The following is a 27,184-nucleotide window of genomic DNA, read 5'->3' on the forward strand; positions in this document are numbered from 1 at the left end:
AGTGTGTAAATAATAAGTTTCGTTTCGTTTGTAGTAGTATTCAGTTCGGTTGTACTAGCATTAGCGGTTAAGAAGATTAGTGTCGACGCACGTCGTGCGCGAAGCGCGTTTGCGTTATGAACGCCGAACACAGCGTAACACACAGTGGGAGGCGGCGGCGTGTCATCAGAATTTGGGGGTAACGTTTGGGAACGTAATTTTAAGTAACACAGTTCTCTCTTTTTTTTAGTACAAGTAGTATCAGCAACCGTAAATAGTGAATATTTTAGCTCGAATAGGTCGAAGTTGGATGATCGATCGAAAGGACGAGAGATGATATGCACCCACGATGCTACCTAGGTAATAGGAATGATTGCAGAGAAGAAGAAAAAACTCCGACAAGCGAATTTTAGTACAAAGCAACCCGTGAGCGTGGAATCGGAGCAAAAAAACAAAACATTCCGCAGTAGGCAGAACGGCTCGGTTGCCACGTAACGTACGCCAATACTTGTGATAACGTGTAATTATGCTCTCTATGCCTCTCTCGCTGTCTCTCTTCCTATTCCTCCTTTTATCTCTCTCTCTTTAGCTGCGATTAATATGACCATTTACGTTAATTTAGATATTTGGCAGGCAAACATATGACAGATTGTCCTCATTTATGTGATGCTTAATCAGAAGAAAGTTGGCGATAATGCCAACCTTAAACGAATTCCCCTTATCGTACATGCCCGCACAGTAGAGGGCCGACTGGGGTGTCTCGTGCTACCAATGAAAGTGTTTAATACGTGACCGTGGACGAGATGATGTAGTGTGTAGCACGTAGTAGGTTACTTTTGCCCAGGAATGATCGCCACCCCAGTCAGCACAGCACCACACAGTCCGTGGGCGGGTTCGTGTGTATCGGTTTGCTAGTGTGTTGTTGAAGGTAGCTCAATTCGCGGTTAGAGTCACGCGCTTGTTTTATTTTGAACTTTAATTTACTGCCTTTTCTTTTGGGGTACCTTTGGGGGAATAATATATTTTATTAAAGTGTGTTATTGTTGTGGGTAGTGGGTGATGGATTTGCAACTCCTTGCCGACTGATCTTTCTTCCCTTTGCTGCTATCGCTAGGCTCTGCTCTACGAGGAGGGGCTAGGGTTTTCGCGTAGCATTTTAAACAGTATCAAACACGAGTGGAAATCCATTTCCATTTCAAGAACACACAACACACCACGTAAAGAGGGTATCAACCAACCAACCAACCAACCAACCAACCAACCAAAAACCTAAAAAAAAGATGCGAAAAAAATAAAACTCGCCAAACTGATCCGCAAAATAAAATAAATAAAAAACCTTTCGTTTTTGCAAAGGATTTCCTAAACAAACAAAACAAACGCTTGCGTGAATTTATGTTGAAAGAAATTATGATAATGTTAACGATTAAATGTTACTTTTTTCTACTGAAACTCCTCTTCGAAATGCGCGAACGCTTGAAAAGTGCTGAAAAGTGATTCTGCAGTGACTTCAATCCACTAAAAGCTACGAACCTACGCTACCTGTGGCTGGTATTATTGAATCCGTTCGTAGCGGCGGCGTACGTCCCGACACTCATTTTCCTAACGTATTAGGGTAAATGTACCAGTATTGGGCGGGTTAGAGGAGCAGTATCACTAAACACTTACATTGTTTATTATTTTTCTTGAAAGTGGCATTATTATGGACGCTAAACTATCGTATTATGTTGTGCTATTTTTTATTTCCCGTTTCAAATACATTTTCTAGCCATATTCAAAAAAACGCAAACACTGTTTTTGTTCCTATTTTCGGCAGTTTGGTCCTATTTTCGGCAGGCGGTGCTCCTATTTTCGGCAACGCGAATACGGTCCGGTAAATGTTCTAATTAATGCCAATAGGTAGACAAATTTTTTTAAAACAATTTTACACTCTCACTTTCCTAAGATTAGAGTGGAAAAGTACTTAAATTATTAATTTTGTGTTGCCCATTTTGGGCATTTTGCTCGCAATTTTTACAGTCACTTTGATGTGAGTTACAATCAAAGTAGGCATTGGAGAAATGAGACTGCCTGAGTACGGCTATAGAGTACGGCTCCGACCGGCTCACAAAATTATTGTTTTTCTCTCAAGTTATTGAATTATTTATAGTGAAATTGGTGTTATTTGATGCAAGAAATGTCGTTTTATGTGTCGACGTACACATTACAGTTTTCTGATCAAGTTTTAAATGAATATTCAACGAAATCAAAAGTGTGTTTTTGTTTCAAGTTTCGGCAGTAGCCCAAAGCACTGATCTGTCAAAAATCATCATTTACCGTGTACCAATTTTCGGCAGCATTTAAAGTGAATAATTACTTGTTTTTAGTGATTTTAAAATTCTAATCGAGCTAGTATAAAATCTGCAACCATAAAATCTTTCATAAAAACCACACATTCATTGTTTAAGTGCTCTGTTTCTCTTAATAATGAATCCTGCCGAACTATTGGCTGACAGCAAATCTGCCGAAACATGTTGAACTCTGCACATTTTGTTTGATATTTTGAAAAATATGCATGGAAATGATGTGAAACTTCGTATATGAATAACAAATGAGCATATCTCTATGTAAAAAATATGTGTTGAGACAATTTTCAACGCGTTTTTGCGTAATTATACGTTTTTAGCTACCCTGCCGAAAACAGGTACACTGCCGAATACTGGTACATTTACCCTAGATGGTTGTTACAGTTATTCACTGCGGCGTTGTAGGACCGGGCTCAAGAAATGTTTTGCCATCCCTAGAATTTCATGTCAGCGCCGTACGTTCCCGCTACGAACGGATTCAATAATACCAGCCTGTGTTACAGATGTACTGCCGAGTGTGTCGACGGGTGGACCGAACTCGCTCGTCCGAAAAAAGAACGCAGTCTCATTCACTCCATAGCAACGTCCATCAATGGCTTCATCAATGCGTCAGCGATCATGAATGCAATAGGGCAGTATAGAAGCTTACCAGGTCCCGAATGAAATTGAACCGAAAGTGCCTATATGTTCAGTTCTTTGTCTTTCTCGTTCGGCTCGCAAGAAGATGAATCCCGAGTTCGATTTTTTTGACGGTCTCCGGCCCAGTCGGCTTCAACGTATGATTCAAGCTGTCCAGCTTCACCATGCTTCAGCTTTATATCTGTAGTCAAATTTAGACATTGCAGGGTTCACATCACGGATCAAAGAATGCTGGGTGTTATCGTACAAGACAAGAAGAGCGATCGTAGCCCACATCTTGGCGTCACCTTCCGATTATTGGTTCAGAGGCAGCCGTTGTAACGTACTTCCAAAGGGTTTCCCGGACTAACAACATTTCGATTTTCGACAGTCATGTTGTTTCATATACACCGCTATGGAGCTTCTCGATACTTAACTTCCCGCCATGCATTTTCGAATTCACTTAATTCACAAAGAGTAGTACAACTTGGGTCAACTGTAGGCACGCAGTAAAGGTGGACTTGTATCTTCAAGTGGTAATTGCAAACTATCTTTATTGGACATATTTCTATGACTGCTATGACTTGCAAAGTTTCAATCCTGCTTGCTTGGATTGGTTCGTAATGAATGCAACTAACAAGAATTGGTTACAGCGTGCGAATTGGCAGATAAGGAATAAAACACCAGACATGAAGAATCTATGGAAATTTACAGATTTGAAGTTCGATGTTCATTTGTCTTCTTTATTAGACGATGAATAAAGGTGCACAGTCTGGTACACTTATTACAACCAATGGCAAATTTACAATCCAGCAACTTAAACGCTCTGACTTCGTGGCGTTACTTTCATTTTGCGTTACTTTGCACGAATCAACATACGAGAGTATGCCAAACCTTCGTTAACCTGGTTGAAGGAATCCCAAACAATATTTTGTGCTTTTATACTATTTTTATAAATGCCGTTCAGATTTGAAGTATGACTGTCCCAATACCACCAGGCACCCTGATAATGACGAGCACAGTTTCCGTTATACCAGGTATCGTTGTCCTGATCCTTGGTAGTAAACTGCATGCCCTTGTGTCTGTGCAATGAATCCCCTGCCGATCCTGTGTACGATCCGAGCTTCGCCAGCGGATAATGCTCCTCCTCACTGCCGATCTCGAACTCATCGTACCGTGCGTACTTGAAGTTTCCTTCGAAGTCCTTCAGCTCCACCAGCAGCTCGTGCTTCCGGGTCGAGGTCATCCGATGCAAATGCTCCAGCCCGAGCCAAAACTCACCATCCACGCTGCCGAACCCGTCCCGATACTCGGTCCAGTTGCGGTAAAAGTCCACCGATCCGTCGTAACGGTACTGGAACACAAGCCAACCTCCTCCGTAGGCCGTCTGCTCACAATATCCCAGAAACGGTTCATCGTTCACGGTAGGCTGCATGATGTATTTGCCCGATCGCTTCGAGGGATTCTCCATGCACGATGGAAACGAGACACTTCCAAGGGTGGATCCCACAATTCCGGTAAGCTTTTCATCCGTTTGCTTCACCGCGGACTCTATCTCTAACAGCTTGTTCTGCAGGGTTTGCAGTTTATCCGACAATAACCTGAACATCATCCCGTGAATGATCATTTCTGGTTCTGTACCACGAACTTCGTTGGTCGTTGTAAACAGCACCACAGCTAACAACACGAATATTTTGTGAGCGAACATGGTGAGCTAAGGCCACAGACTTTCCTGGGCTATGCAGCATCCTTTTATACAGGAACTAGCAGCATAATCGCAAACGTCATTCTTATCAATGTTGGATGGAGGTGAATAATTTTGGGCAGATTTGCACAGCTCCTCACTTATCAGTACCGTGCGAATGCAAATATTTCAAATGATGACGACCTTATCATCGTGTGCAGTGAAAATACTCACTGCAAATCATATTTATTTGTATACACATATGATCATATGTTTCTGAAGCCTACCAAGGGAACGAGCGTGTCGAAAGAGAACGTGGAAAGATTGTAGATGAACGAGGAAAAACCCAAACTGATGGTGGCATCATCAGCGAACCTACAAAAACAAACCTTGACCTCCTCTCTGTCTGGTCTGGTAAGCCTATGTTGCATTGCATTATAACCAAACAACACTTGATAAAACGCTTTATTGTCAGTATAGTCTAAACTCACCGGTTGAACTTCGATTCCCTGCCAAGCACGATGAAAACGATTTGCATTAGTGAGTATTTTCACTGCACACGCTGATGCGGTCGTCATCATGTGAAACATTTGCATTCGCACGGTACTGATAAATGGAAAGTTGAATTTTTCGTGAATTAATCACCTCCATCCAACATTGATAAGAATGACGTTTGCGATTATGCTGCTAGTTCCTGTATAAAAGGATGCTGCATAGCCCGTTGTGGCCTCAGTATCATCTTTTGTGGAGGAGAGTCTTTGACGTTAGCTCACCATGTTCGCTCACAAAATATACGTGCTGTTACCTTTGGTGCTGTTTTCAACGACCAACAAAGTCCGCGGTATAGAAACAAACGACACAAATGCGTGCGCCGCCGGGTTCGCGCTCGGGATGGTCGCAAGCAAACTGCAAACCCTGCAGGACAAGCTGATGGAGATGGACTCCACCATAAGGCAGTTGAGTGAAAAGGTTGGCCGCAACCATAAGATGCTGCTTACTCAACTCGAACAAAGCAACCAGCTGGTATTGAAGAAAGATTTAGATCTGTTCATGATCAATTCGGGCATAAATCTGAACAGTTTCGCGTTTCGATCGTGCAAGGAGAATCCCTCGAAGCGATCGGGCAAGTACATCCTGCAGCTAACCGAGAACGATCAACCGTTTCTGGGATATTGCGAACAGACGGCCTACGGAGGAGGTTGGCTTGTGTTCCAGTACCGTTACGACGGATCGGTGGACTTTTACCGCAACTGGACCGAGTATCGGGACGGGTTCGGCAGCGTGGATGGAGAGTTTTGGCTCGGGCTGGAGCATTTGCATCGGATGACCTCGACCCGAAAGCACGAGCTGCTGGTGGAGCTGAAAGACTTCGAAGGAAACTACAAGTACGCACGGTACGATGAGTTCGAGATCGACAGTGAGGTGAAGCTGTATGCGCTAATGAATCTGGGATCTTACAAGGGATCGGTAGATGACTCATTGACACGCCACAAGGGCATGAATTTTACGACCAAGGATCGGGACAACGATACCTGGAATGGTGGAAACTGTGCCCAATACTATCATGGTGGCTGGTGGTACTGGTCGAATCGAAAGTCAAACCTGAATGGCATGTATAGAAATAGTTATGATGAGAAAAATATGGTTTGGGACCACTTCAAAGATATTAACAAGGGTTTGGCATACTCACGTATGATGATTCGTGAAACGTAACGGTGAATGTACTGGGGGATTTATTTATGAACGGTAAATTAACCATTTGAAGTTTAAAAAATTCAGTTAAAAAAATGGTCATCATTGGAAATTGAAGATATTGAATAACAATTGAGCTACAAGAAATATTCCACAATAAATGTTTGTAAAGTCAATGTAGTCAAAAGCTGTATTTTGAGATGACAAACATGTGAGTCGTATGAGGTTGTCGTACAAAGCGAAGAAGATACAAAAAGGTGAAAACGAGATTACTCTTACTTAGTGTACACATCTGTAACATAGGTACCGATGGTCCATCGCTTTGTTGGCATTGAAGGCACTGTTAGGTTGGTTTGAACATTGGATCTATTTCAGCATTGATATGCTTTTCCCATCAGTGCTAGGATCGGCATAGCTTCAGCATAAGTTCAAGCACCGGAATGGATTATGGATCTTTCCCGAAATTCTTGTAGATTACAGATTAGTAACAAGACAGCTTTGAATTCATATCCAGCACATAAGATCCAGTACAGTTATGATTTCTATAACTGTACTGGATCTTATGTATAACCTTGAGAGGTGGTATGGGTTCAGGATTAGATCTCAGTCCTGTAAGGACCAGTTTTATAAGCTCCCCATAAGCTCCAAAATCGAAAGGAGATCAGCGTGAGGATCCAGGGCCGGTATGGGGTTTGAATCTCTTTTCTTCTCTCGAAGTGGGAATTTCGTTGTTTATTTATAAAAAATATATTTGCATGCACTTTTGGCTTATCATATGCTTTCAAAATTATGTAGTGGTGCCCTGTAATCGGGCCAAATTAACTAATATCGTAACAAACATCCACTTCAAACATGACGTTTGTAACCACCACTCTACGTGTATTCAATTTGAAACAGTACAGTTGCCGTAGAATTTTCACCGGGATATTCAATGTCAAAATAACGGACAAACAAACGCCCGCTGTGCAAAGGGACAGAAAAAAAATCATTGCTTCTCGCTCATTTTCTTAGTCGTTCTCTTTCCGCCCTACAGGAATTTTGTCGCGCTGCTCGTCCCCTGTACTTCCTCCAACCACTCGCATATGTGGGCTATCATTCGCTCTCATTCCCTGTCTAGTGCTATCTCTCTCTCTCGCGTGTGATCAATACTCATGAGCTGTAAAAAAATTGGACCAGCATTCTGGTGGTAATAGGGGAAGTTGGGTAAAGATGGACACATTAAGTAAAATGTTAAAAATCTAAGGATGTATAAATACAGTGACGATGAAAATTGTGTATGCTTTATCTTACACTCATCTTTTATCGGAAACTGTGTTGAAGCTTTTAAGTTTTCTACAGATTTTGATTTTGAGAACATGTTTCTTCTTCTTCTTCTTTGGCTCAACAACCGTTGTCCGTCAAGGCCTGCCTGTACCACTTCTGGGCTTGGTCAATCCTACGTATGGCGGCACGGTCTATTTGGGGATTGAACATGTTTATTCATGCAATTTTAAAATGTTCGGGTACATAGACAGACACCTAAAATGGGAAAGATGGACACCATGAAGGGTAAGATGGACACTTGTAGGCAACATACAGGGTTTCCCGCGGTTTATTGGTCACTTCCCATGATTTTTTTGTGCGCTCCTACGATTTGTTGGTCGTATCCCATAGATTTTTGGTTCGTTCCCATTATTTATTGGTATTTTCCGATTGGATATCAATACAATTGGTCCAACAAATTCTGGGAAACGATCAAAAAAATCGTGGGAACGCACCAAAAATTGATGGAAACCAACCAATAAATCGTGAGAAACCCTGTAAGAAATAGAAGATATTAACAGTATTTTAACATATTCTAATGCTTTTCACGATCTGATACCTACAGAAACCAATTCTTGGTCAATTGCCACGACGGTTCATTTAGCTGTGAATTTTGAAATTATTAACGCCTCTTCTGACATGTAGAAGAATGCATAATCTATCTTACTTACTTACTTATCGGGCGCAACAACCACTTTGCGGTCTTGGCCTGCCTCTGGAAACCGCTTCGAAACCGCTCACAGTCTCGTGCCTTCGCCTGCCAGTCCGTTTTGCAGAATCCAAGGCATTTAATAAACGGCGGGCACTAACAGCTAACGTAATTCCAGCTTACAGAAGAACAGTTGTGATCTTCCCTTTAGGAAATTACTCCACAGAAAGTCTGCAACCCCAGCAAGTTTGATGAGCTTGTCAATAGGTCATGTAACTTTTTTTTTAACATAGTCAAAATTCAACTTTTTGCAATCTCTGTAATCCCATAGAATCTTTCATCTAGTCCTGAACGATGTCATATCAATGGCTCATCTTTTTGTTGATTAAAGATGTCCAAGTCGTGGCAAGATATTAGGTTTCGTGAATTCCTGCACGAGCGTCGAGCAGGTAATAGCCTAACGCATGCCTGCTAGTTTGACCAGTTTGCGCGCGCTTGCGATATTAAGTGCGAAGGCTGTCTTAAGCATGATGACGTTCCGAACACAACTGATGTGCTTGTCCTGTCAAATGCAGCAGTTGCAGTAAACGTTGCAACGCTTGCGAAATCAAGTAAAACCCCTATAAAAATTGATCAAAATTTGTGTAAACTATGTCTCTAATATCCTTCATTATAATCACTTACTTTGAGTGTCTTCATCCAAAGATAATCACTCAGGTACTGCTAACGACACTCCAGAAGTTCAACGAGTTAAAACAGTTATATTCCATGAGCGATTTAGCTCACACGTAACTAAAAACGAAAAAAAAAAGAAAAAAAGAATAATTCAACCTGACCTAGGACCTTACCAAGCTGCTACGTAGGAATGCAATTGGACTCTCTCAGCCCAATAAAGATTAATGACAGGGCAGAAAGAAATGAAGCCAACCGGTACAGTGCCTACGTTCCCATGTTAAGGGCAACTGACCTTCAACCGCGTCCCTGAATCATTTTGGCTAGAAGACAAGCAAGTACGTAGGGAATGAAAAGAATAAAATGAGCAAATTTATACCAAAAAAGAATAGAACAACAGTAGTGAAAGGCATGAACTAACAAATAAATGCTTGTTTTAATGTTGTTTTTTTGGAACCGATTCCAGCGTCCCTAGTTTCACAATAACAACCAGCCCGAGTTGCCCAACGACTTCTGATCCTCATAACGTATTCACCGTTAGCACAGAAACACACCCCCACACCCGGTGTTCCGGTCATCCTATCGACGGCCACACACTTACCCTTGAGGAAAGCGAAAATAGTAAAAACAACTATTTCGACCGCTTCCGCCCACCAGGACAAGTTGCCAAAAAAACAAAACAAAACACCCCAAAAACAAACCATTGATCCCGCGATCATTTCGTCACGTGACATTCACCGGCTGACCGACTTGTGCAACTGTGCGTATGGTATCGTCGGGACGCGTCATCGCTTCCCAGGCACTGCCATTACCAATCGGTCGTAGTGAATGATTCCAAAACAGAGTGCGGAGTGGGATCGCATCTCGGCTCTTAACAGTACCGATAACCATGAACTTATTTCGCGACACACACACACCCAAACACCTTCCCTCTTATTTTCTCTTTCTCTCATACACTCTTTGGGACCGCTAAAAACCAAAATAATTGCACTGCGAGCAAGATAAACCAACGAAACGAACGAAAGCTCTCTTAAACAGACAGCAGCTCCTTTCACTTTTGGAAATTTTTCGGCCCAAGCCCAAGTTCTCGCTGGCGTGCGTGCGGTTGTAGATGTTGTTGTTTTTCCCCTCTGCACGCAAGCTTGCCGTTGGAAATTATTGTCCAGAAAGTTTGCAAGGTTATGCTTTCGAAATTCTTGCCCGCTCGCGAGGGTGGGAGTATGTATGGGGCAGTCGGATCGGCATCGAATGGACCGGGATGGGGATCGACTGTGATCTCGTCGGCGTCGGCGTCCATTCACAGTGCCGCGAACCGTTACACGATCCAGTTCGTACCGTGCGTGATCTTCGCGAGACGTGAATGGATAGATTTTATCAAAGCAACGTGCACCATGACCAACTTGCAAGTTTTTACACCGGTAAGCGAGTCTTGCAATAGTCCATAAAAGAGTGCTCGAAGAATCTGCCAATTCATTACTCCGCCGTTTTGATGCCTTTAGATCCTACCGTACGTGGGACGATTGCCGGGCGAGCTACGGTACGGTTCGCGCATCAAGCTGCGAGGCCATTTCCGTGAGCCCGAAGATGCGGTCCACATCATCCTGCAGCGGGAAGCGCTGCTGAACCCGCAGGACGAGCTACCCCTGTACCTAACGATTCACCCGGGCCGGAAGGAAATCGTGCGCAATCACCTGTGCAGTGATTGCTCGGCCGGGCCGGAGGAACGCATCGACAACTGTCCAATCGAGTGCGGTCAGGACTTTGAGCTAGCGATTGTACCGTCGGCCAGTGGGTACGAGCTGTCGCTGCACGGTACGCCGGCGCACACGTTCAGCTACCGTGCACCGCTGGCCACCGCCCGCTATCTGTTCGTATCGAGCGGTTGTGTAATTTTTGCAATTAACTTTGAAAATTGGAATGCAACCACGGGTGAGCAACCGCACCGGCCACAAACACCAAGTGAGTGCATTGCATTATCGCAGTGTCGTACCTCCGAGTGACCTCCAGTGTGACGATCGAATAAACTTTGCCTGATTTTACAGCGGCACCGCTTCTTGAACCGTCACGGCTTTACCCCGTGCTCGAGGAAGAGCAGCAACAACAGCGCCACACACAACAACAAACACGATCCCTTCTGCCTCAGATCCATCGTCATCCGCAGCAGCAGCAGCAACACCATCCCCATCATTCCCATGGCAACAATCTGCGGGAGCTTGTACTGCAGGTGCTGCCGCTGGTGCAGCTCGCCGCATCACAGCTGCAGGCGAACGCGAACGATCGTAACGATGGTAACAACGGCTCTGGTAGGGCTGGCATCGGTAACCTTGCCCACCTACTGCCCTTGTTTCAACCGGCAGTGGAGCAACGCACGGCGCGCGTTAAAGCCAACCGCCCTGCCAATCGATGGACGTCGTTCTCCTGTTGGCGTATGAACAATGCCGAAATCCTACCGGCAATGTTTCTGGTAAGAAGAGTTGTTTTTGGTTTTATCGTAGGGGGGTGCACATAAGTGAAGAAGTGAAGCATGGTGAAGTTTTTGCAGTGAAGTGATCGTTCCGTGATCGATTGATGATCGTTATCGTTTTTGTATGTACTGTGTTTCGTCCAAGGAATATGTCTTCTTTTAAACACTGGCTTTGGATACAACCAGTTGAAAGTAGAAACAGTTACAAATGTCCGGTGTGTTAAACATGCATTACTTGGTTTCTCTGAAAGAGCATCATTTTTGTGTTATTGTGTTCAAATATTTAATCAAGCTATGGGCATTATGTCTGATAGTAAATAATTAAGAATCATTCATTAATTTTGTGTTCTTTGTTTATGTCAGGTGAATTAATTGAAGTAATTCAACAAAAAGAGTTTTTATTTATTTATTTATTCATTTCGATCCCGAATTCGATCGAGTTTGGGAATGTGCCTGACAGTCAACAGTTGACGTAAGAGTGATAGTTATGTGCATCTTGAATTCAAACTCAAGTAAATACCAAAACAAGTGAAAGCCGTATCACCGCCGTAACTCGAACACTAGTATTTTGCATCGAAAGAGCTGTGCTCCTGCTAACTCGACAACACTCGAGAATTGAATCAGTAATGGCTGGTATCATTGAATCCGTACGTAGCGGGATCGTACGGCGCTCACATGAAATTTTAGGGATGACAACACATTCCTTGTGCACGGTCCTACAACGTCGCGGTAAATAACTATGGCAACCATCTACTATATTAGGAAAATGAGTGCCGGGACGTACGCCGCCGCTACGAACGTATTCAATGATACCAGCCAGTATGATGCAAAATACGCTAAGCCATTAAATAGCCATGGATTTCAAAGTCAAGACTTCTTAGAACGTTCAAACATTCCTGTAAAGGAATGGAAATTACAGGGTTTTCCAGGAGTTCTCTTAGTTGTGGGACTCTATATTGATTCTTTCTTACGGGAATAGAGCTTTACGTCGCTGGAATTGGACTTTCTTACATTCGACAAATCGCATTCGACAAATCTTACAGGAATTTTCACACAAAAGTGTTCAAAATAGTCCTTTCCATATTAAGTTCACTTCCAATAGCATAGACTCAAGTGCTATGACTCAAGTGTCTCAAGTGTCCCACAACTATGAAAATCCCTGGACAATCCTGTAAGTTATGTTATAAATTTTATTATAACATTATTATTAATTTTATTATAACATTATTAAGTTTTTTTTTTAAATTACTAGCTACTGGGAATAACAATTCTGTAGTATGAATTTATGCAGATTAATTGAGTTAGAATAACAAATTATGCCTTTAATTTGCCGTCGTAGCATAATAAAAAACTACAGTGCAAGAATAGGCAAAGTAAATGGCGTGAGAAGAGATTCAAGTTCAATGATTCAAGTCGTTTAGCTTTAATTCTCGATATCGTTTAACTCACAAATGATTCAAATTACAATGGAGCGCCGTTTATCCAGGAAACTTTTATCCTCAAACATGGTACTTTTGATGTTGGTACTCAAATTGACAAAACATTATTCCATCCACGTGTATTTTCATTTTCTTGTTTATGATCATGTTGAACACGGAAGTCGGCACGGCAAGAAGATGAATAAAGTGCCACATTAGAAATGTTGAACATGACTGCAATGAATGATTCATTTAATGATCAAAACGTGAATTCACACCGCAGCATGTTTACGGCCTCACCGTTTAAAACGTCACCCAGCATGATTCATCAATTAACGTCTAACATACGGTTTGACAACTGCGCTAAACAATGTAGTTCAAATCGTAACATTAAGCTATGACCTTTTTCAATTGCCAGGCGCTGTGTTGCGGAGTAGCGCACCGTACACAACAACATCACCGAAGACTGAACATGTGAACATATTGTAATGTTGGCTTCGCAAGGGGTTTGAAATTATGCTTGAGTACTTTTTTATTAATTTAAATTCCTTGCCTCTAAAGTTACACGATGTTACCTTCCATTCGATTTGCAGACCTGTTCCATGGGCCTGATGAAACTGTTTCGATTCCTCACCATTGCCTGCGTATTCGGATATATCGGTTATGTGTTCTCGAGAAACACCACTTGGAGCATGACCTGGAAATAGTGGTTCGATCGGTGTGAGTAAGTGGTTTGTATTAACAATTAACGTTTGCTTTAATAAACGATGCTTTTGTTTCATGTAAAATACATGTTGCTATTAATAATAGTATGTGAGTGAAATATAAGAAAAACTTGTGCAGTCTATTATTTCTTGGTGAGAAATGTATACGAAAAAGTCTTCTTCGTTCGTCCATCCTATCATAATCAATCTGGTATTAATCAATCAACAATAAGCGCTCCACTACTAATCCACCCTTAGGGAAGATTAATGCTAGTGCAAATGGTCGGTGAGCGATTCGATTTATTGGGAATTGGGAACGACCAATGTGACAGGTGTTATTGTAATTATGTTTTATCGCGAAAGAGCTGCTGACAGAATATATCGAATAAGTTATAGTTGTTTGCTGCTTATTCAAAATTGGTAAATGTATCGAAAAAATGTATTTAGCTTTACAACAAACAAACAAACCGCTCATTATAATACGCTCTTCATTATCTTCCACTGTGATTCCTTCCGCTTGTTTTTCCCCTTCCCATAAACAACCTGCCCCCGTAAGCTGCGTTGTATCGTCGCAAGAAAACAGCAAAACATTCGTCATCCTTCATCGTCATTCCAATGGTCTTCATCCTTTGGCCAAACCATCAATATCTTCCGGTCAAAAGAAAAGTCATACCAGGCCATATAGGGAAGAAATAACAATCAAACAAAACAACTGATAATCTCTTCTTGCGTCAACATCGTCGCCGCCCTGCGATGTGCCATTTCCCGACCTACGAACATTCGCTTACGGCGCAATAACCAAACGAAGTCGGGAAAATCATTTGCAATGTTTGAAAAAAAAACCCCACATAAAGCATTGAGCTTGAGCTGATCGATTGGACTTGAAATTCCCTATATAAACATACATACACACACATACAGCAATCACTGGACACACCTCTACTGCTTGCTCTCTTCAATGAGTTTCAGTGGGGGATAGGATGTTGCACGCAGCACACCCGCAAAACCTACTCTCCTCTAGAGCATCCCCTCCTATCAGGATGAATGAATGAATGAAAATGTATTCCACCACCATCTCACCCACACACACACACACACACATAGTACCTTCACGCAGACAACGCCATTCGTGTCCCAGGACCTAGCTCCAAAGCATCGCAACGCGCAAGGCGTTCGCTTTCGCGTCTTAGGTGCACGTGCACTGAATGTTAAGAAATGTAGTGTGCCATGACGATGAAGGCAAAAGCTCGATGTAATGCTTTCCTTCCCACGGGCTGGCAAAGGTGTATGGGTGTGTGAGTGTGTGTATGGTTGTGACAGAGAAGCTGTGTGTGGGTGTGATTAATGGAAAACGGCAACGATTGGGAACTGCTGCCAACGATGCCAACGATATGGCCGGATGGTGACATTTAAATGTAATGCTGTTTGTGCCTTCTTCTCTGTCCTTTTTACACCAGTTTTTTTTTTCTTTTTAAGTTGTACCTTTTTTTCGCTGTCTTGACACTGTTGGATGGAGGAAGGGTTAAAGCTAACTACGTCGAATTAAAATGGGGAAAGTTTGGAATCTTTCACCAGTGTCATCAGGCCATAGTGCGTCTAATAATATGTACTTAAATATTAGTTATTACATTTAAAATATAGTTATACAGAATTTTGTCCTTATTTAACTAATTTTATAAAAAACAATTGATAGATTTTTTAAATACATATGCACAAAAATCAATTTTAAATAATGTTTCACCATCTGTGTTGAGTTTGGCTAAGCATCTTGAGAGATTGTTAGCACTCCGGCTAAATGGAATAGTGTTGCTAAATATGTTTGCTCATGAAATGTCTCACCACAGTCCTAAATTCCACATTGAGCTCCAGGAAGTATTCTATTCCATTCACCTTTAGAACCAGGAACTTCAATCAGTTTAATGAATCAGCTCTGTAAACAACAGTCCATAGTTTTGTGGAAATTGTACAGGCAGAGCTAATTGGTACCTTTCTTGTGAATGTAATTAATTTTATTACCGCTAACACATGGTTTGGGGTTTTCCTGTAAACTCTTCCGAGCATACTGTTGAACATTTCCTAACGTCCTAACCTGATACCAGAAGTATACCTTAAGTAATGATTGAGCAACGAATACCGCAAAGTGGTTGTAGCGCCAGGATGAGTAAGCAAGTGATTGGAGTTGCTGTGAAAGTTAAAATATATTATATGTTCGTATGCATGTCATTCTGTAATAAATGTAATAATCAAACGATTGTGAGTTCTTCAATAGATAACTACAAGTGTTGCCTCCAATTAAACATTTTTTTTACAATTGTTATCATAATGTGTTTAAAGAAAAGTAGTCAAACTCACAACATTTCCGGCCTATCTCTTCTTACTCGTTACCTACTTAAGCGATGCCATTTTGTAGCTTATATCACAATGTTCGTTCAAACACGTTCTGTATTTCATGCTCTCAAGCTCTCAAGCACGATATGATCGCTCAGATAAAGAAAGTACTACTCAACAACAAAAATAATTTAAAAAGGTATGAATTAGTACACACTTATACAGATGAATAGAAAATATAAATAATTAATGTTAGTTCTTTCGATTTTCATATGAAATATAGTAAAATTTATGTATATTGCTTACTACTCCATAAAAAACTAGTTTATACTGAAGGAATTTACTCGTCGGAATAGACGAAACACAATTTATTTTTTTATAACGTATATGTCCTTTTAAATAGCGCATTAAAATCAACTACGCAACCACTACCGTTGCCATTATTTCTATACGTTGCATTCTAAGCCGATGCAAACGATGGAATTGCATCCAATGATCATGCACAAAATAGAACAATTGCCACAACCCAACTACAACAAAACAGATGAAAAACAAAACAAAAATCGCCCCACGTCCGTCAACTGGCCCTGTTGTTACAACCTTCACAGCGACGTTGCGCGTGCGGCGCCACCGATCGGATCGATCAGGTCGTTGATTGGAAATTAATTGAAATTCTCACCCAATTTACAGTGCCACAGTTTCCGGTAAAATGCGAAACCACAACCGAGCCGGCATTCCATTTTTGGCGTCTACAGTGTTTGAGGCGCAGTAGCAGTACACGGGGCCGTGTCGGTTCTTCTTCGCAGCCGCAGCCCGTGGAAGTGAAATTGATGATTGATGTCAATGGTTGCTGTTGCTGCTTGCTTGCTTTCCTCCGGATTTCGAACTTCCTGGTGGACCAGCAAGGGAGGTAGATACTACTCCCCCTCCCCATTGGACACCGTTGGGAAGCTAATGACGTAAGTAAGGCACAGACGGAAAAGCCCTGACAATTCAAATCGTTCCTCAACCTCCTTTTGGTGGAGACGCCACAGCGACCATGTGAATGGAGCAAAAACAACAATGCTACCAGGGTGTAAGTATTGCGTTCTAAAGATTCTGTTCCGAAAGAATAACACGTTATGTAAGTTGGGCAAATGGGGTTGGCTGCGATTGGGTCGGAGGAACTGTGCTATTGTCTTTGAAAAGTGTGGTTTTAGTGGCTTACGAAGTGAGTTTAAGAAAGACACAAAAATCCACCCAACCATCCAAACATGTAGAAGTAATCTTAAAATTTTATTAATTTTGATATGAGACATTTAAATCATTCAATTATTAACTATAAATAACTGAGACAATGAAATGTAGTATATGCTCGATGTAATTGTATCTAAATATTATGAACTTACTCTACCATGCAAATGATAATGAAAGCTTGTATTAGCTTATTGTGAGCCTTACTTCTATGCTAAGCTTTTACTGCAATCTCCCCAACATCTAACAGTTGGGCTCCCCAACCCGCCCTGAGACTCGCAGCATTAAAGGGCTATACAATGGAGTGCTGTACCTACAGAAAAAAGGGGTTACATCGCAGTTAATTGCTTTCGGTGGGTCCTTCCAACTATATAACATAGACACTATGTCTGTCTCACCTCGTGTTGTAACAAACCAGCCTTCCCACATGCAATCATCATCGTCTTTCGGTTTCAAATCTGTAACGTCTTGTTCGGAACACGTGCTCTGTTACACGTAGGGCGTTTAACGCACACGCTTCCTCTCACTCACTTGCCTATGTACGTAGCGCCGTTTTCCACCGTGTGTTGCTTTAAAGTTTAAACCATTACTTGTGGGTTTGTGTACCTTTTACTAACCACATCAAACCCTCTCAATCACACCCCCACCCCCTTATGAATCATGTTAATCATAATACTTTCGATTTCTTCCCACCCTAATGATTCCAGTGAACCTAACCCAGTTCCGGTATGAAATGAGCTGAAAACCTGAAATGCCGCAGTTTTCCTTCCCTCCTACTCCCCAGGACACCTCGTGAGCGATTATGTAAAATGATGTTTATGCACTGGCACAGGGGGTTTTCCCTTTTTTCCGTTGGGGTCCCACATTCGCCTACTGCGATGCGATGACGTCATACAAACACCGGGCAGGCTATTGCTTGTTCATTCATTAGTTTCAGTACAGCGAGGACAGTAAAACTAGTACAGAGCAATATGCCGTTGACTTGCATTTGTACAAGTTGGAACCTTTCTAATAGGATTCATCAGATGTAAAAAAAACACACTATTATAGTTATTACAGTTATACTTTATCGTAATCTATCTGCAGTCATTAATTAATTCTGATGTTCAGCTAATTATGAGTCATTTTAATTTCCAAATAAAAACAAATATACTTATTGCAATGTGCTGCAATAAATTCCCGTGCCTAATCCCTTATCGTGAAAAGGTTTTGTTTCGGTCCTCGCCTCGAAATCCTTCTAGCCTCAACAAAGTTCGCACTGGTGTAGTTCCCATCCGCTTCAGTACAGCGGCACCAGCCCATCGCAACGAAAAAAACAGTCCTTGCGTCCTTGCAGGATTTCGTACTCACACAGCCAAACAGCTCGGAGCGTTAAACAATTGTTCAATACACATACACACACAGGTACAGACACATATACTGACAAAGAGGAATGGATACTTAGGTAGGTAGAGGTATTTAGTCAACCAACGCTCCAACAAGGATTTATTTTCTCACTCTCTCTCTTTCATAGTTCTCCCAACCAACTTAATGAATCTAAATTGTATATGTGTGTAGAGAGAAAAGAGAGAGAGATAGAGATAGAGAGAAGGAGAGAGAGAGAAAGAGAGAGAGAACAAGAAAGGAAAAGAGAGCGTGAAAATTAGTGGATTGCAAAAAGGGAAAGGCAACGCTTTTCCGATCGCAAGCTCCAGTGAAACCTGAGTGACCAGAGTGACCAGGCCCATCGGCTCCCCCGTTCGTTGGCGCATGCTTGTTTGTAGGGAGTAGCTCAAAACGGCGACATGGAAAAATATTGCAGGGGTTGGGCGTATTTCATGGAGTTTCATGGATGTCATGGAGTGTGTGTATATTTATTAGGTGGTACTACTGGATTTGAGCTTATGGGAGTTAAATTACAATCATCCATCTTATTGCAATACAAAATCCATCTCAAATTCTGATCGTAGAAGTCCTAGGCTTGGTATCTGGAAGCGGATCCTTTGTGTTTCAGATTTGACCCTGTGATGTATTAAGTCATACGGATGAAAACATAATTCAATACAGATACATCTTGTTAGCTGACAGTTCGTTTTTCAAATAGTTAACCGATGATAGACGAACTGGCCCCCATAAAATCGCACTTGCTTAGCTTCTCACGACAATTGTCCCACCGCTGCACGGACTTACGAAGAAGGAAAAGTAGCCAGTAGGCTCAAAGAACCTAGAAAAGAAATTTAAAAAATGGATTGTTTAGGCTAAGAAGAAAATTTAATTTCACGATGAAAATAAATCACAAAGCTCAAAGATTGGAGTGTCTATTTATAAGTCTATTTTAGACAAATTTTAGGGCTAGCAGCAAATATTGAACATTTCCTAAAATTAACTAGAGGTTTCCCATGCCATAGTTGGAATCATTTCAAAGCTGTATTGGCTCTTTAATGAATGTAGTTACAATTCTAACAAACCCTCAATGGAATTACGAAAGAAAATGTACTGCTTCCCCTCTATCAACGAATCTGATCCACGAACCCTGCACAAACCAAAATCAACCCCTATAGGTATCAATGGCAACGACAAATGCAACCACCTCGTAGAACGAAGGGCCTCACTAGCGCTCTCTCTCTCTCACACACACACTCACTCTCTCTCACACACGCGCACTTCTGTAGCGCGGGGAGTTTTCGCCGTCCGAACCATACCGCACACGATCTCGAGTGCACCGTACCCGACAGTCAGTTCATTTCGCGAGTCACCACGGTACGGTTGGTCGTTTCCCGGCGGTTCTGAAACGTGCCACTGAGCGATAGAAATCTGCGCCACCGGCCACGGAGAGCACACGGATTTTTCGGTGCTGTGAAACGCTTTTCCTGTCAATCGATACCACTAGGTGTGTGTGTGTGTGTGCGCGCGTGTGTCTGTGGGGGTGTATACATACAGCGAGTTTGCGACTGAATGTACATGTGTGTGGGTGGGTGGATGGAGATTTTGCTCCCCAGGTTTTGCCTTCCTTTTCATTAGCATGCTGCTTGATGGTGGAGTGATGGATGCAAGAAGAATTTTCGATCCACTTTGGAGTACACTTTATCGACCCAATCTTTGGTGATTTCCGTTTTTTTTTCTTTCGTTTGGTGCTTCAACTTGCTCTTAGTCGGGTGAAATTGTAACGACAGCGCGGTTCGACAGGAGCACCATAAATCATCACACGGCCTTCACTAGAACAGCCATTACATAACCTCAAAAATTACCTTTCATCCTGTTTGCTCCGTCGCTGCGAATGTGTCAAAAAACGGAACAATCGCAGCTACCTTTTGCATGCCGCCTCGAAGGAAATTTTGGTACCTTTCCTTCTTGCCACCTGGGTGCAGTCGGTGGTTCAGTTCACAGCGCGCCGTGACGATGGTCAGCCGTGGAGTTTGTGGAAACTATTTATAACGACCGCACGTCGGAACTGCGCACGAACGCGGCGAACGCGGCACGGTACATCATAATTGCATCACAACGTTTTGGGGGAAAATTCGATATTGTGCCCCCCCCCCTCCTCTTCTCCAATGCGAGAATCTCACGCTCGTACCAACTCGCAAACTTCCGATCGAAGTAGGCACCCAAAGTGTAACGTCAAACGTCCCCGCGGTTTGGAGACCTTGGAAAACCGCGTGGTTTTTTCTTTTGCCATTTCGCCTTCCAGCCATTAGCACGCGGGTAAAAGGATAAAGGTACTTTACGGTTTCCGGTTCTCGGCAGTTCCCCCCCCGCGCCCAGTGCCCCTATGTTCGTCCTACATTATCCGGTTTTGAGGTGTGCGTGTGTGTGTGAGTGTGGAGCGCCCGCGCGTATGCGTGTGTGTGTGTGTGTGTTGGTGAGCACGCGCGCACGCCCTTCGTCCGAGGTTCGCGCCCGTGTCTGTGTGTGTTGGTGCGGTCTTTTACCGCCCGGGAGAGCCCGTCCCCATGCTGCTGGAAGGGATGGAAAATTCCATCCTGCCTCCTGGCGTTGGCTAGTCATTAGGTATTCATTGGACGGTCCCTTCGGCAGGCGAATTATGGCCACGGCTGTCAGGGGTGGGTTTTGCCGCTCGCAGGTAGTGCGAATACGACGGCGCACAGACAGACGGAAGGTAGATTGATGGACGTGCATGGTGGCCGGTTTTGCATCGGGCAGGATTGCAACGATTTGAATTTATTGTTTATCAACCCCTGGCGCGTAAACAGTGTGCGGTGTGATTGATGAAATACGATCATTGCTTTCTATCAATCTTAAACAGTTGGATAGTTGGACGTTTTAATAGAGGTCTGAAACCGTGGAATAGAGGAAATAGTATCGGAGAATAGCACACTCTGAAGCAGTTGAAACCTTCTGAAACAGTTTAAGTTTTGTTAGAATTTCCTCTTGCAGATCGTAATCTAAAAGATGATAGGAGAATAGAGTAGACTATTCCATCAAGAATTCAAACCTCATCTAATTAGATTAGATTAATTAGAAAAATATCGTTTAATCTAACAGATGCTAGAGGAATAGAGTAGACTATTCCATCAAGAATTCAAATCTTGATGCTACTCTCTTTCTCTCTCTCTCTTTGGGTAGAATTCCTCTACAATCCCAACAGACACGTGCCGGGGACCCATTTTCTTCTAATCGTTTCATAATCACGTATGTGATCTTCAACCATAAAGACCCATCATGTCCCGCTGTCGTCACAGTCTGACCTATTAATATTTTCGGTCGTTAACGTCCCACTCAGCTGTGCTACCACGGTGGCCTCGACGCGGTTTCATCAGCACAGACCCCGAACGAATGCACCCAAGGACAGAGGACCCACATGCCCGCCCTTAGGCCGTGCGCGTCTGCATCCTGGACCTAGGAGCATCCCGCAGCTCCCGCACAGCAGCTTCATCCACACATTTTCTTGAACCGTTGAGTGAGAACCTTGCGTAGAAGTTCATTACTTTTTCGCAACCGTCCGTCGGTCCCGAACGCCAAACTTCACTCTCTCTCTCGGATCTCCTTTCGCTCTCCCTGTTTCTCTTCGATTAATTCATCCGAAGAACCACATTTACTATCTCTGCCCTTGCGCTACTATACGCCGCTGCTGCTCACACAGTAACCATTGGGTTTGTCAGTTTCGGTCCGAATGGTCGATGGAGACGCCTTGGCACAGGTGTTTGCAGTAGGGGAAGGTAGGTAAAGACGGACACTGCGGGTAAGATGGACACTTCTCATAAATGCATCAAAATGGAAATTTTCGAAAAAATCAACAATGCAGCATCCTAACTTAAAGTTGAACAACACATTTGAGAACATTTTTGGCAATATATATGCAAAATTGGTTAAATCCACGAACAAAATAAACTTTGAATCATGAGCATCCTTGTGGATCTAATTTGACTACTACGGATCTTAAGCTCTACAACTTGTATTGTTTATATTTCCGGAAGTTTTATTTCATGAATGGGTTGTCGTGATCATTAATGAAAAAACTGGCGAAAAAACGAGGATAAAAGCAATACAAAATATTGTTTTTTGGTGGTTTAAACATTCTGACACCAAAGCGGGAAAGACGGACACCTTGTTGTAGGGAAAGATGGACACCGAATTTATTCATTTTTTTACTTCTTATATCAATTTGTGATGAATATATTTCTTCAAATACCTTAAATAAGGCTATTCCGATACTATAAATCAATCAGTAAGTAGAGAAAGTATTGAAATAAGCGAGAAATGAAACACCGGTCAAAATAGTAGCCATTCGTTATGCTATTACACGCTCGACGCTGATGAGGCGCTTCACGAAATCCAATATCTTGTCACGACTTGGACAACTTTAAACAATAAAAAGATTAGGCATTGATACGACATTGTTCAGGAATAGATGAGAAATTCTATGGGATTACAAACATCAAATGTTGAATTTTGACATGGTGGAAAATGGATTAAACTATTAACAAGTCCCTCAAAAAATACTGGGGTCGTGGTCTTTTCGCGTAGTAATTTCCTTAAAGGCAGTTCTAGACTGTTGTTCTGTAAGCTGGAGCAACGTCAACTAAAAGTGTGCGTTATTCAATAATGCTTTAGATGCTGCATTCTACGATATATTAGAAGCGAAGCTTACAATTTCTAAAACCACGGCTGAATGAATCGCCGTTGCAATAGGCCAAGAATTGGTTTATAAACGTACCAGGACGAGGAAAGCGATAGAATTTGTTAAAATACTGTAAAACTCTTCACTTTCCAACGTTTTCTACAGGTGTCCATCTTACCCTTCATGGTGTCCATCTTTCCCATATCAGGTGTCCGTCTTACCCGAACATTTCAAAACCGCCCGAAAAAAATCATGTTTTTCATTCATGAAAAAAACACAAAAATCAATGGAAACTTAAAAGTTTCAACACATTTTCTGATGAAACATTAGTGTAAGATAATATATTCACATTTTCAAGGTCGTTGCACTTATATTTCCCTAGATTTTTACCATTTCCCTTAACGTGTCCGTCTTTACCTACCTTCCCCTACGCGCACGGCTGTAGCAGTTGTCGGTGTTGCTTCGAGTGTGACCGTGTGCCAAGCGCTGCCACCGTTCGGTATCGATACGAGCGAGGCGAGCGCAGAGGTTCGCCGTAGAACCAGCCGTGTTTCGGGGAGTCAGGGAAGGTAGCAGTGTTACATATCGATTTTTCATCCAGCATCGCGCGTGGAGATGCGGAACCAGGCGGATGTTGCAAACAGTGTCCGTGAAGCAGGTGTAAGACCGGAGCCGGAGGTTGATGGATGCACACAGCACGCGCTGGGATAGAAACCTTCTACCGTGATGAAAATTTTGTGTTCTGACTTTCTCAAGTTCGCGGTTTGTTTGTTTATTTGTTCGGGCGCGTTTGCCAGGAAGGAAAAAAAGACGAACTTTGCTTCGATTTTCCTCGCATTAATCCCGAGAACGTCGCAGTACATTATATAACAACTGCGTTAGTGTGTCTACATGGCTGAGTGTTTGTCTTTTCGTTTAAAACGTGTGTGTGTGTGTGTGTGTGCATAAACGGTGTGTGCAGTGGAGTGGTGATGCTGCGGAAGAAGTGAAAGGAAAGCAAGTCCATCGCTCATTAAGCGAAAATGCTGTGTGTTTTATTTTGACCGCAAAGATCGTGCGGTCCCACCCTTAGCCACCGGCAGTTTTCATCGTTTGACGTCAATTAGTGGTACGGAGACGGTCGTACGATCTCCAGGCCCCAAAAGGAAGGCCAGAAAATCAAGAACGAATTTCTAATACTACCCAGAGTGCGTAAAACCCAACAAAGAAGTTGTGTCCGGTAAGAGATTTTTTTTTCGCGCTGTGATCCGTTGCTTTCCGGTCACCTGTTCCTGATGGACGTTGTTGATTTGTCCGTACGAAAATAATTCCAACGCTTCCAACTGCTGGGAGCAAACGGAGAGAGCATCCTCTTCCAGAGTAGCATCTTACTGTGCTGCTGCTAGACGTTCAGGGAGGGTTGTTTTTTTTTGCGAAGCTGGACCATGGCCAGCAATAAAACAGACACGCAAAACTTTCCAACTACAACCGCGCCGTCTGATGGCAGCCGTCCAAGCGTCCAATATTTGCGGAAGCAGCGGAAGACCTAAAAATAATATCTGCTTGTTTTAGCATTTTCTTTTGCAAGCAAGACGAGCATGCTCGACTTAGTTCTTGTTCTTGCTTTTTTAATTATTGTATTTTTTTGCTCTGAATTGTCGAGAGTTTTCTTCCCCCAGTCATTTTTATGTGACCCTTCTTGCAGCCTAAAACTTCTGCAACGGAGCAACGGAACAAAAGCCCACCAGCTAAGGAAACAAAGGTTAACCGTTAGCAAGAACCTTGAACGATGCGTGTGCATGTGTATGTGTGTGCCCATGTGAGCATGTGTGGTAGATTTGTTCGTTTCCATAGTTACGCATAGGCCACCGTTCGCTAAAGGGTGAAACTACCATTCTGTTTTTTGCCATAGTTTTTTCTTCTCTTCTCACACCGCACTTGGTTCTTAACGTGAAGAGATGTCCTACGAAACTTGGTTCTTGTCTTCAGACGACAACAGCATAGTCCCATAGCGATGACTCTCCTTCTCCTCCCCCTCCCACTCTTTTCATCCATCAGCAAGGAGTGAGAAACAATATATGTTTGTCTTCTTTTTCACATGAAACTAGTTAAAGCACGCATGCCGCGTTAACGATCGACAGAACGGATATCCTTTTCCCCTTCTGAGATCTTTGGTCTGCCCTGCCTTTGCACATACCGCCTTTGCTTTTTCCACTTTTCTTGCTGTAAGAGATTGCTCTCTCTCTCTCTCTCTTCCTCTTCCGCCATTGTGTCTGGGGTAACGTGTTGCGCTTCTAGAGAGCTACATTGAAGTTTGGTTGGAATTTAACTGGAGACGACACCAGTGCTCTGTCGTAAAACAAGCGATCAAATAAATGGTTGAACTCAATGGTCTAAAAAGATATCATCAACAATATCAAAAACTTTAACCCTTAAAAGGTTTATGATAGAAGAAATTCCCAACAGATTAGCATCAAGTACTGCTCAAGTTCTTGATGATACAAAAAAAAACTATTGCACAACCTTTCATGTCTTTGTTCCATGTGGAGACAGTCAGTACCAATTAATGTTCCAGCAGAAAACTATCCCAAGCGTTTCCCCAACCCCAACGTCTCGGGCTACATCCGGAGTTGTCTAACAGTTCCAAAAACAAGGGCGGTACATTACCCGTTATTTTCTGGCAAACTCTGTCGGGAATTGAACGCACGCATCGGATCTTCAACTCCGCCTCATCTATGCCCATGCTTTCGGAAGTGAGATTATGAGCCAGCGGCACACTTCCGGCGGTTTGCCCAACGGGAGCCCACACAACACAAAGGGCCATTGACAATTTGTGGGGGGGGGGGGAGGTCAGCTGCGTGGGAGACTGTATGGGAATGTAAAAGCTTTCATACGCTTCCAATAACCCGTTGCCCACCCAGCCCGAAGGTTCCGAGGTCAGCCAGGGCCAACGACACTAAAGCCACCATTTGCGCTGCGGATAAATCATCTCTCCTTTTCGTCGATGGGGCCCAACAACAGTTGGCCAACTTTTCCGACTCCAATAGCGGGATGCCATCCCGCTGCGTTACGAAACGTCCTTTTGCCCCATGCCACAGCATTGGTCACAGCTTTGCTGGTTCCATTTGCAAATTTTGTTCCACTTGCACAGAAGCGCTACCCACCAAACTGATTCATCGTTTCGCATTGATCCAACGTCTTCAGGATTCTGGCTGCCCCTGCATTACCATCCTTCGGCTTGCTCATCGTTTCGCATCCAGTGAAATTTTATTCGCAGACTGCTAACGTCCGTCGCCCTGTGCACACCACGTTGTGCGGTTGGAAAAAACGTGGTTAGCGAGTGTTTCGATTGATTCCTGCTGCATTGCGCACACCTGGCGGATTTCGGTTGAGCAGGGGTTTTAGTTATGCCATAAACTCTGTGTCAAGGACGTAATGTGTGTCTGTGTCTGTGTGTGTGCGTGCTTTCTTCCCCCTCTTAATGGGTTTAAGGGTTCCTAATTCCACGGAAAATGTGATAAAAGTGATTGTTATGGCATTGTGACCGTCTGTGGCAATGGAAAGGATGCATTATTTTAATTATATTTTTCTTTGCCGTTCTATAGCTAAGTGAGTGTTTGAAAGTTTGCCGCAGGCAAGTGATTCAAGAAGTAATTTAAAGTGCATAGAGTTAATAGAATCGTGGCTAACAAGTTGTCCGTGCGGATGAGTGCGTTGTGAAGCGAAGAAATATCGTAGAATATTGATCAAACAGCGGCGCACCTATTCTGGGACAAGTCAACAGCTGAGTCTCCAACCACAAGTCTACAATTTGTAGGTGAGTCAATTTAATACCAGTCGTTTCGGAGAGAGAAAAGATCGATTTATATTGTATGATTATAATGTTTAGAAATATTTATTTAGAATTATATAGAATTTATCGAAACCTTTAGTCTGTGGATATACTTAGAGCTCATCTTTTAGCCAATGATATGGCCACTATCTTACATCACTTCCATCTATTATTTCCAGTCTTGAGCATTAAGATCTTTAATTTGAATATTGGAATCTCAGTAACTGAAC

General features: G+C 42.8%; 4 protein-coding genes and 2 long non-coding RNA genes across 14 annotated transcripts in view; 3 read left to right on the forward strand and 3 right to left on the reverse strand.

Annotated features, from left to right (window-relative positions):
- Positions 1–1,698: 1,698 nt before the first annotated feature.
- Positions 1,699–3,491, reverse strand: LOC120901855. 2 transcript variants are annotated; one of them, XR_005739334.1, is made up of 3 exons: positions 3,208–3,491; positions 2,971–3,141; positions 1,699–1,916 (listed from the first exon to the last, which is right to left on the reverse strand). It is a non-coding gene; the product is annotated as an uncharacterized LOC120901855 (long non-coding RNA). The 2 variants fall into 2 exon arrangements; XR_005739333.1 differs by having other exon boundaries at positions 2,971–3,491.
- Positions 3,492–3,662: 171 nt separating this feature from the next.
- LOC120902423 (fibrinogen C domain-containing protein 1-like) lies at positions 3,663–4,431 on the reverse strand. The gene has a single exon (XM_040311145.1). The coding sequence runs from the start codon at positions 4,408–4,410 to the stop codon at positions 3,796–3,798; it is 615 nt and encodes a 204-aa protein (XP_040167079.1). The 5' UTR covers positions 4,411–4,431; the 3' UTR covers positions 3,663–3,795.
- Positions 4,432–5,514: 1,083 nt separating this feature from the next.
- Positions 5,515–6,423, forward strand: LOC120901180 (ficolin-1-like). The gene has a single exon (XM_040308890.1). It carries the CDS (start codon positions 5,515–5,517, stop codon positions 6,334–6,336), a length of 822 nt encoding a protein of 273 aa, XP_040164824.1. The 3' UTR covers positions 6,337–6,423.
- A 2,142-nt stretch (positions 6,424–8,565) lies between these two features.
- On the reverse strand, positions 8,566–10,530 carry LOC120904382. Its single transcript, XR_005739744.1, has 3 exons — positions 10,445–10,530; positions 8,951–9,058; positions 8,566–8,886 (listed from the first exon to the last, which is right to left on the reverse strand). It is a non-coding gene; the product is annotated as an uncharacterized LOC120904382 (long non-coding RNA).
- On the forward strand, positions 10,257–13,629 carry LOC120904381. Of its 3 annotated transcripts, none has more exons than XM_040314308.1 (5): positions 10,257–10,356; positions 10,438–10,897; positions 10,981–11,402; positions 13,239–13,344; positions 13,414–13,505. In XM_040314308.1, the coding sequence occupies exons 1-4, from the start codon at positions 10,330–10,332 to the stop codon at positions 13,296–13,298; spliced, it is 969 nt and encodes a 322-aa protein (XP_040170242.1). In that variant the 5' UTR covers positions 10,257–10,329; the 3' UTR covers positions 13,299–13,344; positions 13,414–13,505. The 3 variants fall into 3 exon arrangements, with proteins under 3 accessions (XP_040170242.1, XP_040170243.1, XP_040170241.1); XM_040314309.1 differs by having other exon boundaries at positions 13,239–13,305; positions 13,414–13,503; XM_040314307.1 differs by lacking the exon at positions 13,239–13,344 and having other exon boundaries at positions 13,414–13,629.
- A 6,166-nt stretch (positions 13,630–19,795) lies between these two features.
- LOC120900380 (sodium-dependent neutral amino acid transporter B(0)AT3) overlaps positions 19,796–27,184 on the forward strand; it is a 31,754-nt gene continuing 24,365 nt past the window's right edge. For 2 of the 6 annotated variants that reach the window (XM_040307285.1, XM_040307284.1), the window contains exons 1-2: positions 19,797–19,954; positions 26,728–26,939. The gene's annotated coding sequence lies outside the window, so the exon portion shown is untranslated. Of the gene's footprint in view, positions 19,955–23,577; positions 23,713–23,828; positions 24,363–26,727; positions 26,940–27,184 lie in introns of those variants that run through there. The other 4 variants (XM_040307282.1, XM_040307279.1, XM_040307280.1 and 1 more) reach the window with 4 other exon arrangements.

Source organism: Anopheles arabiensis, chromosome 3 (assembly GCF_016920715.1).
Source record: "Anopheles arabiensis isolate DONGOLA chromosome 3, AaraD3, whole genome shotgun sequence".
NCBI lineage: Eukaryota > Metazoa > Arthropoda > Insecta > Diptera > Culicidae > Anopheles > Anopheles arabiensis.

Coding starts and splice junctions, on each gene's coding strand:
- LOC120902423 (XM_040311145.1), bottom strand. CDS start 4,410: ATGGAGAATCCCTCGAAGCGATCGGGCAAATACATCATGCAGCCTACC.
- LOC120901180 (XM_040308890.1), top strand. CDS start 5,515: ATGGTCGCAAGCAAACTGCAAACCCTGCAGGACAAGCTGATGGAGATG.
- LOC120904381 (XM_040314307.1), top strand. CDS start 10,330: ATGACCAACTTGCAAGTTTTTACACCG. Junction 10,357..10,437: donor ACTTGCAAGTTTTTACACCG/GTAAGCGAGTCT, acceptor TGATGCCTTTAG/ATCCTACCGTACGTGGGACG. Junction 11,403..13,413: donor TCCTACCGGCAATGTTTCTG/GTAAGAAGAGTT, acceptor TTCGATTTGCAG/ACCTGTTCCATGGGCCTGAT.